At 35.9% G+C, this 12,932-nt stretch overlaps 1 protein-coding gene across 3 annotated transcripts in view; it reads right to left on the minus strand.

Moving 5' to 3' along the window:
• Nucleotides 1-12,932, minus strand: part of ERBB4 (erb-b2 receptor tyrosine kinase 4) — a 959,089-nt gene that overhangs the window by 247,493 nt on the left and 698,664 nt on the right. For all 3 annotated transcript variants that reach the window (XM_024563791.3, XM_024563792.3, XM_024563789.4), the window contains exons 13-14: nucleotides 8,793-8,925; nucleotides 4,023-4,116 (exon numbers count right to left, since the gene is read on the minus strand). In XM_024563791.3, the coding sequence (XP_024419559.2) occupies nucleotides 4,023-4,116; nucleotides 8,793-8,925 (227 nt within the window). The remainder of the gene's footprint in view (nucleotides 1-4,022; nucleotides 4,117-8,792; nucleotides 8,926-12,932) is intronic.

Here is a 12,932-nt window from a genome sequence, read left to right on the forward strand (position 1 = left end):
AACTGATAAATGCAATAATAATAATAATTAATAATAATAATAATAATAAAACAGAGGCAAAAGCAATATTCTTCTTTATCTCTGATTTTAAGCTACACTTGGAATCAATAATCTAGACAGACAACTATAATAAACACTACACCCTGATGGAAACACTACATTTTTTATTCTCAGTGACAATTGGTGTTTTTCTCTAGTAGTGACAATAAGAGACAAAGCTACTTTTCACAGGTATCCAATTCTCTTTCACTTCCAGCCATATGGGATCTTGATATTCTCCTCTCACCAGGGGTGAGGTATATCTTGCTTTGGACAATGTAAATAGAAGGGATTTATGAGACTGCTATTGCTAAACCCTCCAACCTCCTCTTTCCCTGCTGCCATGGATCAGGGACTCCATGTAGAGGTGGAGGTGCCATAAATTCATAGCATCTTGGAATGCTGGGCCATCACATGGAAGTCGGATGCCTTAGAAGCTTTTCCAGACTTATAGTGCATTTTACATAAAAAAATTGAAATATTTTTCTGTAAGCTACTATAAAATGAGGACAACAACTTTAGTTTTCATGAAAATATATTTTAAATATCAGTTCTGTTCCCCTATATCTCTTCTCTTCTCCTTCTATCTCTCTGGCTTCTACCTTGGTTGCCTACAAGTTGGTCTGACTTCCCTACTTTTCTTTCTATCCTTCTAAAGAGTAAAGAGTACAGGAGTAGTGAAAGAGAGGCAGGAAGAATAAAATGGTTAAAAATAATCATAATAATAAAATAAAGAAGACCAAGTGCAGACGGACAAGGATACAAAAGCAAAGGCTTCCTGCATTTCAAATCTATCCCTCTCAAGAGTATCCTGACTTCTGTCATACTTAAATAGAATGATACCATCCTATTTTATATATAGGTGTCATATCCAGAAAGCATTTTATCCTTATTAGACTACAGACATTTTTGGCTGGGAAAAGAGGGGATGAAAAGAGGGTAAAATTTAGAGTCAGAATCTTTATAATTGAGGGTCAGTTCCACATCACACTGGCTTGTTGACTTTTTTGGTGTAACTTTATAATCATTGCAGGTTCAATTTCTCTATGGTTTAAATGAAGAATGTGATAGTATTCACCATATATAAGTGTTTGGTATATATATTTATATACATAAGTTTACAAATAAATAAATAAATATATATATATATAAATTGTTATTATAAGAAAACATTGACAGATCAGAAAAATGTGACTTAAATAGAATTAATCATGAGGGAATTCCAACTAGCTTTATGACTTTTTCCTCTATCTCATCTCAGTGTTGGTCTCACAGAGAATTTTCCAGAACCTCTTGGATATCTGAAGTGGTATATGCCTGTTGCATGACTCACAAAACCTCTTCCTCTCTAGCTGTGTAATCAACATGTGGGCTCAGAAATAGGCAAAAACCTGATATAAATCGTAATGGCTGAAATCAAGCAACCCCCTAGTGAGCAAATTAAGGCTATTGTTTGAGCTCAGCCCTGCCAGCTTTTCAGACAGCATAACCTAAAAGACATGCGTTCTTACCTGCTGAGCGTTTCAAGGCTTACTGAAGGAGTAATCAAGGAGGTTTCCTTGATTCTGTTCTCTGATCTTTCACAGATGCTGATTCAGCATTACTAAACTTTCCCTACTTTTGCCTCCTCTAATCTCCAGGCATATCGCCTCACAACTTTAGGCCTGGGTATTACCTTCTCTACTTTCTAAACCAGCGATCTTCAACCTTTTTCATCCCATGACACACATAAACTAATTAGTAAAATTTTGCAGCCCATCAAAACATACTATATTTTTTCAGATCTGACCAAAAATAGGTATAATTTTGATCCATTCATAGTGGATGGCTATTGTGATGGCTGTTGTCATGTTTCTATTTGACAATCTAAGGGAAGGAAGGTCAGTGCTTCTGACTAAATACTCAGGTATTTCATGTTTTAAACATTCTTGCAGCACACCCATGTGCTGTGACACACCAGTGTGAAAATCATTGTTCTAAACATATTCATGCATAGTTTATGCCTGGTTAGTGATTTTAAATATATGGTCCAACAATGCTGTCACTAGAGAATCAAAATGATTTCCTTGGAACAATGTAAGAAAAAAAAAAAAAAACACCCTCAAAGACACGGACAATAGCTGTATGGTGATTACCAGGGGGAAATAGGGGTCAGGGAAGTTAGAGGGGAGCATTATGGGTAAAAAGGGTGATGGAAGGAAACTTGATCTGGGGTGGTGAACACAGAATACAGTATACAGGTAATGTTTTATAGAATTGTACTCCTGAAACCTACATAATTTCATTAACCAATCTCACCCCAATAAATTTAAAATAAAGGTAAAAAAAGTTCAAAATTAATAAAAATACCTATTTTTCACTCTTTTTTAGTTAGCAAATAATTTTGAAAATGGAAAAGACACCAACTTAGAGGAGTTTTGTATGTGTATTCTGTAAACTGTCTTAATTCTTTATAATAACAAAAGAATCATGGACAAATTCTTGATTACTCTATCTAATTATACATTTTCAAAGTCTTGGTCTGTCTAGCAGAGATTTTATTATTCTGTGACTTATGGTCAAGAAGGTACCTAAATACATTAGTTTTTAAAGAAGTCACATCAACAGCTCCATTTGCTTTGAAACCATTATGAAACTTATATCCCTGTATTGTTTCATGACATTCTTTCCAGACTCTAAGCTTCTCATGTCGCAGAACATTGAATTTTCCCTTACTATTCTTACTGGAGAAAGAAAATGGCTGCATAGGCCCCCTGCATACTTATTTGGAGATCATTACATATTAAACTGTCTTTAAGCCTTTGGTTCTTGAGGCCAATCACACCACTCCTTTTCCTCAGAGGTCTGCTTTTCCAAGCTTAATCATCCTGTGGTGGTCCTCTGAGCTGCCCAAGTTCTCCACATCCTTCTTCAGATGGAGTTCCAGTACGGCTCATTGGGGCCGAATGGGAGTTTGGAGGGCTCAAAGATATGTTTTTTCCTAAGCTAATTAAGTGCAGAATGAGCACTCTGGCAGAAACATTAATATGATTTAATTTTAAAACAAATTTTTATGGAAACATGTTGAGCTCTTAACTATACCCAAATGTCAGTCCTCAAGTCATCTACTGAGAGATGACTCAATACACAAATAAAATGGAAATTTGTCTAAAGAAGGATGAGTGTGACACTTTGGAATGACAAACTTATACAGACCTTTTCATCAAGAGAAAGCCTGAATGGTGGGGCCCACAGGGAGGTCTGGAAAGTAATTATCATTTCCTCTGTAAGGCTAACTTGGAACTGTGTAAGTATAAACTTATCCATGAAGACTTCCCTGACCCCATACCCTCTCCTTAGGTGCTCATACTTCAGATTTTCTCTTTGTCGTGGTATTTATCACACTGCTTTAGACTTCAGTTTGTATTTGCCTTCCTCCTTCTTTCAACTGTCCTTCACAGTGTCATCGTAGTTAAATAATTAAACACAGAATGTATTACCATTTACCTCAAAACAAGAACTTTCACATTTGCATACTTTGCGTGTTTCTGCATTCCAGACTTTAATTCAAAGCATAGCTCACACATCACTTCTCTATGGCCTTTCTCCATGCCCCACTTTCAGTCCCAAAGACAGATTAGTTCCTCCCTTAACTGTGTTCCTATCACAATTTATACATACTAATAATTTATCAATTATTTGGCTTCAATTTAATTACTTGTGCACCTCTCTTTTCTTTTCAACACTGTGTAATCTTCAGGGTCAACTCCGTATGTTCTTTCTGGATACATGATCTGGGACATAAACATTTCAGAAATTGAATTCTTGAATATTTTATCTCCATGACTACCCTTACGCTTCTTAAGGGTGGAACACGAAATGTGATTCCTCACAGCATGCTACAAATATCTATTGAATGTGTGGTTAAACAAGAAAGCAATGACACAAACATTCATACACGAAATGGAGTAAGCCAACACAGCCACAGACATCCTCAAGCTTACCGGTCCATGGCATGTGAGGATGCCGTCTTCCATCTTCTCACACTGGGGGTCACACTCCACGCAGAGGGAGCCGTTCGCAAACTCCCGGAATTCGCTGTGAAAACATCAGCTGCATGAGGCGGTGTGGGCAGACAAGCTGTCAACTTAACAAATGAAGTAACATCTGCTAAGAGTCTTATTGGCAGAGTGAATTCTAGAGTTTGTTTCTCTCTGTGCCAAGAGCATCGGAATCATTTCTCCGTACATTAAGGAATAAGTTCTCCATTAGGAGAAAAGATAAACCGCAGCCAGATGGCTCTCCTTGCCCTCCATTGGGTTCAACGATAGACTCATTCAGGAAACCTCTCTCTTGTGAGAGATATTACAGATATCTCAAAAAAAAAAAAAGTGTAACTCTTCTGATGACATAGCAGAATTAGTTTTAACTTCTTAAGTAAGGCTGTCTCGGCTGGTCTCTATAAAATTTTACTCTTAGTGGAAGCTCTGCTTTTTAAACTCTGAAAGAACCATTGTCTTTTTCTTGTTGCCAAGTTACGTGAATGTTCCCCATCCTTGTCCTTCAAATCCCAAGACTTTTTAATTTGTTTTTGGTGAAACTTCAAAAACTGCTTTGATTTCTTTTCTTCTTTTAAAATATATGCCTTAGAGAATTACAGAAAATATCTTTTTATGGCAGGTTTTATTTTCTTAGACTATTGATCTAATATCACAACATCTTTCTCAGTTTAAATTCTGTTTAAAGTAAGTCTATATGATGTAAAATAAAAAAAATAGTTTAATAGTAACATTCTCAAACTTTCTAATTAGAAAATCTGGGATGAGGGTCATCCCTTTGCACGACCTTATACATTAGGGCTGTTTGTGAGCTATGTCTGCTCTAAAATTTTCATTTTGACAATTGAGTATTAGTCATGTACAATATGTTTAAATCACCACATTCCTACTAATGTACGAGTGAATGAAGTACTGGGTCAAGATAATTTAGAATGTCAGTTATGAGTCATTAACAAAATGTCTAAATAGTTATAGCTACTGTATTGCTTTGTGCCTTTTTATGATGATGTACCATTCCAAACTAATAGCACTGCAAATAGGATAATTTTAAATTAATTAGGTGATAAATTTAAATTTGTTTTTCTATTGAGTGAAATATTTACTTTTTTATAGTAAAATATCTCATTTTGTCCCTGTAAAGCCTTAATAAATGACAGAAGTCCAAAAGTTGGGCTCTATTTTCTGTTGTTGAGGTTAAGACTATATCTACTCCAAGATGAAATAATTAATTTTGGTTTCTCAAATGAATAGGACACATCAATAGTTAAGTTATGTATGAATGAAATATTTACATGGATTTTACATTTTAAGTGAGGTGTTAGCTTGTTATAGATTAAATATTTTTATGTATTTTCTTAAGATTAAAACCTCAGTTGTATTAAAACTGATTTTCTTTAAAAAATGTTTTTTTAAAGAACATTTTTGATGAAAGCATGTTTCATCAACATGAGTAATATAATGTGCTCAACTAGGAAATCATTGAATTATAAAGGGGGAAATGACCTAGTATTGGGGCTGGGGGAATAGCTAAATTATAAAGAGAATCAGAAATGTTATCTGTTTAATGAAATTACATAACAGTTACAGCAATACCTGTGTCATCAGCGAATTACTTCCTCTGCCTACAGTTTTCTGGGGTGACTAAAGGGTTATGGTACTAAAAAAAGGTCATAATTTTTATGACACTAAAATATAGGTCATGTTTATCTTTCTTTTCTCCTAAATCTCCTTTCCCACACATGGAGTTGAGGTAAAGTGAATACGTGACTGAAAAACTCATAGAGACAAGCTAGCTGCCTTTTCTTCTCTAGACTAATTTCCATTTGTAGGGCTTCTGGCTCTCTTCCTGTCTGCTCTCACAACAGGTTCTCCTTGCAGTTTCTCTAACTTCTCATTTTTATTACTGTCTCCATCATGGCCCTTTTCCTTCTAGTTCCTCCAGTGATTCTACTATGACTTTGCCAATGATCCCATTTCACTTAGATCTGACCTAACAAATCACAGTCTACTGAGCATGAGCTTTGCGTAGAGTTTTTTATTACTTGTGTTTGCTGCTATACGTTTTTCAGTGTGCTGTGTGTTTTCTATCTTACTTTGAAGTCAAGTCCTCCCCTATTTAAATCCCAGCATCCACACTAACATTTCTAGGACTTAAACCCCTTAACTTCTCTAAGCTTCAGTTTTTTAAGTATCCTTTGTAAAAGGGAAAAATAACATTTCAAGGAAAGTTTATGATTATTAATTGTGAAAATGCTTATAAAGAGCTTGGACTGGCACTTGTTTTGATTTTTTGTTTTGTTCTAAAAGTTTCAGAAGTGTTTAATCACAGTGCCAGATAAGAAAATTTTAAAGATCCCATTGCAATTAGCTTTCTCTTTCATTTTGATTGCTTGTGCATTGTAGTTAAGAGTTGGCAAAATACAGGGACTCAAATTATTTGAATTTGAGTATTAATAGCCAGAAGTTGACTCATTTTCTTCTAACCTTTTAAAAAGCTCTCTATTTAGAATTGCTTCTTTTATGATAATCAACCTCTTTTATATGTATATGAACAAGATTTTGGTAAATGTCATACTATATTTGTGTTTATTTTTAGTAGTTTTTCAGGTGACTGTCCTACCTAACCATTTAGTCAGTCCAGATAACAGACACAGAAATAATAACAGTTTTAATGGTAAGAATTCTAAGAAAGTTTGTTATCTATTTTCTCATTTCATAATCACAACTATTATATGAAGTTGACACCATCACTATTCTTATTTTCATATAAGAAAACCGAGTGAACAATAATTAGGTTATTTGTCTAGGGCTGGACATTTCAACTAGGAAGTGATGAACTTAGGCTGTGAATTCAGTTCTCCTCAACGGCTGTCGTAACCAACAGGCAACATTAGAAGAAATTGTCTGATACCACAGGACGGGGGAGGGGTGATCTACCACGTTTGGGCAGGCAAGGTATACATCAGATCCTTACAAGATATCATTGTCTATTATCTTTCAAATTAACTCTGAGGATGATTTTCTAGGGCCCCATTACTACTGCAATATACATGAAAAGCATTATATTTCCTTAATACATTTGATTAAATGACATGGAAAATGTTAAATCGTCAGAAGCAGTCTGGTAATTATTGTTGTTTATTTAGGAAACGGTACTTTTCCTTTGCTTAGTTTTCACTGTTTTGCCAATTGAGACAGGATGGTGTATACATTCACATATTTATCAATTTTATATTTCTAGTAAGTTTAAAACTAAAATATTAAAGAAAAGCAATGGCATCTGGAAAGAAAAAGATGAATATGATGCCTTGGGTTATAGTGTTGGCTTGGTTCTTCTGCAGGGTTTTGACTTTGGGTAGTGCAGTTCCAAAAGGTCTCACTGATTGGAATTGCACATATACATTGAATACACTTTTAGTGTAACCTTCACTTAATGGGATTAAAGTCTGTTAGTTTCATTTTAGTTTCATGGATTGCCACACACACAAATAAGCATATTTGACTGCAGGTATTTTATGTACAGAGAATATCATACTTTCATAATAATAAACAAGGAAGAACACATTTCAGTGAGACAAACAGCACATCATTTGTTATTCATTATCAAATTTTTGAGCTGATTGTACCTTAAAAAATTATAAACTGAAATTTTCCTGAAAAACTATCAAATTATTACTTAAAGATTTTGTTCTTTTAAAAAAATTTAATCTTTTTCTTCAAAATTCCTTGGACAGGATTAATTGTGGTCATCCTTCAAAGGAGAGACATATCAATATCCTTATGACTCAGATATTTCTATCTTTCTGTTGTAAAATACAAAAGGACAATGTTACCTGGGATTATGAAAACAGTTGTTGAAATGGGACAATTCATGAGGCAGAAGAAGAAATTAAATAAAGAAATTCAAAACTACACTTTTACAAAGCTGTTGAAAGTACTTTCTGTGAGCTATATTAAACACTCTGACTCAGGGACAGTGCTAAAAAATGTATTACACACTAACGAAGGACAACTGCGATGCGTGAAATGGCATGTGATGATGAAGTGATTTTATGAGTATATAAAATGGCAGGCAGCAAGGTGTATACTGGGTTTTATTGTAGTGTTAGAAGAAATTTAAGACACTTGACTTAAAATATTGCTTAGGTTATCTTTAGAAAGTGGCAGAACATTTATAAAAACCTATTCGACTAGAAACTATGAGGGTAGTTTTTCTATAGGGCTAAGCGGTTGTCAGAGACATAGAAATGTGTTCCATTCCTAACACCAAATCAAATGGACATGCAACCGAAACTTAAAAAAATAAAAGTTATATATAATTGTAGGTGAATATTGATAGAAAGTATGAGAAAAAAGATTAGTGGGACATATAAGAGGAAATATCACTTATAACAATCTTTTTTATAAGAATAGAGATATATTTTTCAATTTTGCTTAACAGAAATTTCAATATTTTGTTAAGAATTATCTAGTTTGTTATATGTTTTTAAAATGTAAATATACTCATTATATATTTGGACTTGTTATTTCAAATAACATTATTTTCTCTTTAATTCGTTTTCTGTAAGCTGTCTCCTTTATGCAACAAAAGCTCTCCTGAAAAATCTTGGCCAGAACAGCCATACTGAAATTTCACGATTTTCTTGTCATTTTTAAATCTGTACCCAACAGCACCTCAAAGGTCAGGAGGGACAGGTGACTTGTAGGGTGCCTTACCCGTCATAGAGATTACAGGACTCTATGCAGCTCCTGGCCCTGCTGAAGCGACGGCAGGACAGGCACTGGTCCGGCCCAGGTCCCCAACAGCCATCGCTCGAACACAGGTGGTTGCACACCATTCCTTCAGCAGCTGAAAAACACACCAGAATCAAGAGGAAATAAACAGAAGCTTATGTCAAAACTTACAATTTTAATATACACCTTCCTAAGTAAAGCCATCTCTGTAGGAGTTTGATTTAAAGACACTACAGCAGCCAACTTTGGTTGCCTGTCTGGTCTCCGTGACTCACAGTGTCTGCAGCTTCTTCATATTTCAGCACTCGGCCACTGTGTTTGTGCAGCAACAGTGTGCTTTTAATAAAATGGAACAAATGTCAATTGTCTATGTCTAAACTCTACAGAGGACATGCAATGGAAATTAACCTTCCCACTAAGGAGGGGACAAACCACACCTTTCTGTAGCCCACCCTTTGTTCCACAATTACACCAAACTTTTGGCTTCAATTCCACACAACAGCTTCATGAAGGAAGAGAACAAATGATACTTGTTATAAAACAAAAATGATATTAAAAGAGGAAATGAATAAAAAAGCAAATATATGGAAAAACAAGAAGGGGAGGAAGAAATAGAAATAAAATATTGTACAAGTTTACTAGTATCTGTTGTACTCTGACTAGGTGTTCTGATTTGCATTTCCCAAATGATTAAAGATATTGATAATTTTTGATGACGAACTCCTTTAACTTAATTTTTAATGGGATTATTTGATATCCATATACTTTATTTGGTGAAGTGTCACCAGATCTTATGTCAATTTTATATTGGATTGAGTGTTTCCTTAGTATGGAGTATTGAGAGTTCTTTCTGTATTCTGTAAATACTTCCTCCCAGTCTTAGTTTTGTCTTTTCCTATTTTGAACACTGCCTTTAATAAGAAATTTTAATTTTGGTTAAGTACAATTTATCAATGTATTTTTTTATGAATCGTGCTTTGGGTATCATATCTAAGAAATCTTTGCCTAACCCAAAGTGACATAGTTTCTCTCTGATGTTTTCTTTTAGAAGTTTTAGGAGTGTGGGTGTTACATTTAGGTGAATGACCCATTTTGAGCGAGTTAGTGTGGATGGTATTAGTCAGGGATCTCCAGAGAAACAGAATCTGATTTTAAAATACTGAATTAGACTTGTATCTATGTAATAAACCCCACTTGGTTATGCTTTATAATCAATTTTACATATTGCCGAATGCTATGTTCTCCCTTGAGAGATAAAATAGTTCATACTTTTCATTTTTCTGTGGCATAGGGTGCTCTTTGTTCATATCTGGGTCCTGATCTTCAAACCCATTACGCAAAGTAGGAATGTTCATTCGTGTTACAGATAGGCAGAGGCTCAGAGAGGCTGAGCTGCCCAAAGCCCCAAGTGTCAGAGGAGGGGTTTAAGCACAGTCCTGCCTCCTCTCTTTATTACCCGATAGGGATGAAAGTCTCAGCTCCCTACTCCGCCTGACACCACCTGGTGGGGAGGTGGGCATCACATTACCACCTGGCAAAGGAGGGAAGCTGGGAAGCCTGTACTTCTCACCTATTTGCTTGCATGGGTGAAGCTGGGGCCACAGTTTTTTTTTTGTTTTGTTTTGTTTTTTCTGTGGTGTTTGGCTCCGGTAGAACAGCTATTGTCTAACAGGCTTTTGTCTTGCTAGTTTGCACCTTTCAAGGCCCTTTTGAAGAGGGAACAGGCTTTTGTTGGGGGCTTCTTTCATCTGTACCTGTTGGTGTCTCTGAGTTGCCAAGTCTACATCTTCACATCTGGGATCCATGAGACAAAAATAAAACCTAACTAGCATCTGTGTGTTTCTGGGATTCTAAGGTGCTAAATCTGTCTTCTTTTTTGTCTCCACCTTCCAAAATTTTATTCTATTCTCTATATGTAATGTTCGGGGGTTTTAGTTGTATTTTGCAAAAGGACCAGAGAAAAGTATATCTACTTCATCTTCCCAGAAGCAGAAATCTAGTATACATCTTTAAGTTACTTTGGTCTATTTTCAAAATATACTTTACTACTTCAGGCATACTCTAAAAACCTGAAAGTACGTTGATCTATTTATTTCACCAACTCATATTAACTTTTTTAGTTTGAAAACCTCTCACTCTTGTCTCTTCTCCATCCCTAATCCAAGGGTGATAGAAGTCTACAGTATGAGGGGGGAAGGAAACCTGGAATTTATTTATTAAAAAACTGTGTATTTATTCTTACATGATTAAACTTCCGTCACCTTCAAAGACTCTTCTTTTGAAGAAATGCACCTATTAAGATGTCTTTTCAACTGCTCAAAACAGTTTTTGAACTCAATTTTGATGTCTTTTGGTGCTTCTGCTGTTTTTTGTTTCACCTCTTCCCCATGGGCAAAACACTTCCCTTTGTGGACTGCTTTCATCAGGGGAAACAAAAAAAGTCGCTGGCGGCAAGACTTGGTGAATAGGGAGGGTGGGGCGCAGGGATCATGCTGGTTTTGGTCAAAAACTGCTGAACATGCAGTGCGGTGTGAGCAGGTGTGCTCGTAAATCACCCATCATGAACTGCGCAAAATGCATTGAAACAGTCTTCAAAAAAAATTCACTGAAGGTGAACAAAACCTCTCACAACAATGCCAGCTGGCACACTGCTACAGATGGGTCCCTAGAATGCTCACCCAGCAGGGGAAGCCCATACCAGAAGGGGACTGCCCCTAGAAGATAGTTCCTCTTTTGGGGGCCCCCCTTGTATGCAGAGAGGTGAAATCTCTCTGCTTTGATTTTCTGATGTATCCTTTGACATTAGTTGGAGAGGAGGGTTTTAGCTTTACCTTCATTTATGCTGCCTACTGCCCCCCTTAGTCCATATTCTGATGCTCAATTACAGAGCAATTTTGGATGAGGGAAACAGTATCTATTAGAGAAAAGCAATAATAAACAGAAAACCATAATGATTACTTTCTTTTCATTCATTCCAAACCACTAGATGATGATATTGAAGGCTGGTTGATCATTTTCTCCAAAGTGAAACCAAGGAAAGTATCTCCACATAGCACAGAACAAAAGGCCAAGGATGCTACCTCTTTGAAAATCATAAGAGAAAAGAAGTTTTTAATCAACACCAAGAATTCAACAGCCCTCAGACCTCTTCCCTTCATGGGAAGGAGTAGGAAGCCTATTCAATAGCTTATAGTACACAAGGCCATTGTAAACCTCTCTAAAGGGACGTTACCAATGTAGTTATTAGGCAACCTTTAACTTCTCTGGGTTTCCTTTGGGATCTGTGAAATAGCTTTTGCTTTATCTCATCTGAACTGTCCTGGTGTGCTAAAAATTTACTGATGAAAGGAGACTTGACTTGGGGTAGTGAACACACAATACGGTGTACAGATGATACAGAATTGCATACCCAAATCCTATATAATTTTTTTAATCCTCACCCAAGGATATGTTTGATTTCAGAGGAAGAGGAAGGGAGAGAGAAAGAAAGAAAGATCAATGTAAGAGAGAAATATTGATTGGTCACCTCCGAAAGGTGCCCTGATCAGGGATAGTCCTCGCAACCCAGATATGTGCCCTCATTGGGATTTGAACCCACAACCTTCAGTTGTACGGGACAGCACTCAGCCAAATAAGCCACTTGGCCAGGGCTGAAACCTATATAATTTTATTAACCAATGTCACCCCAGTAAATTCCATAAAAATAACAAAAATACCAGAGAGATAATACTGTTTGGTATTTTGACCTTTATAGACAATATTGAACTTACTTTCATTAAAACACAGGCAAGTTTAAATAATGGATCTTGTTACTGTGCTGCATGTGTAACAACCTTAAAGCATGTGCAATTATGGCCAACATTTATTTTTTCCAGCTTTATTGAGATAAAATTACTTATAATATTGTGTAAGTTTAAGGTGTACAATGTGATGTGATATATGCATATATTGTAAAATAGTTACCACAATAAATTTAGTTAATACATGTTTTACCTCAAATAATCACCCATTTTGTTACTGTTATGTTGAGGACAGTGAGCCTCTGTTCTCATAGCGACATTCAGGTGTGCAATGCAGTATTGTTTTCTATGGTCACCACCTTGCACCGTAGAACCCGGAACC

Source organism: Desmodus rotundus, chromosome 2 (genome assembly GCF_022682495.2).
Source record: "Desmodus rotundus isolate HL8 chromosome 2, HLdesRot8A.1, whole genome shotgun sequence".
Taxonomy (NCBI): domain Eukaryota; kingdom Metazoa; phylum Chordata; class Mammalia; order Chiroptera; family Phyllostomidae; genus Desmodus; species Desmodus rotundus.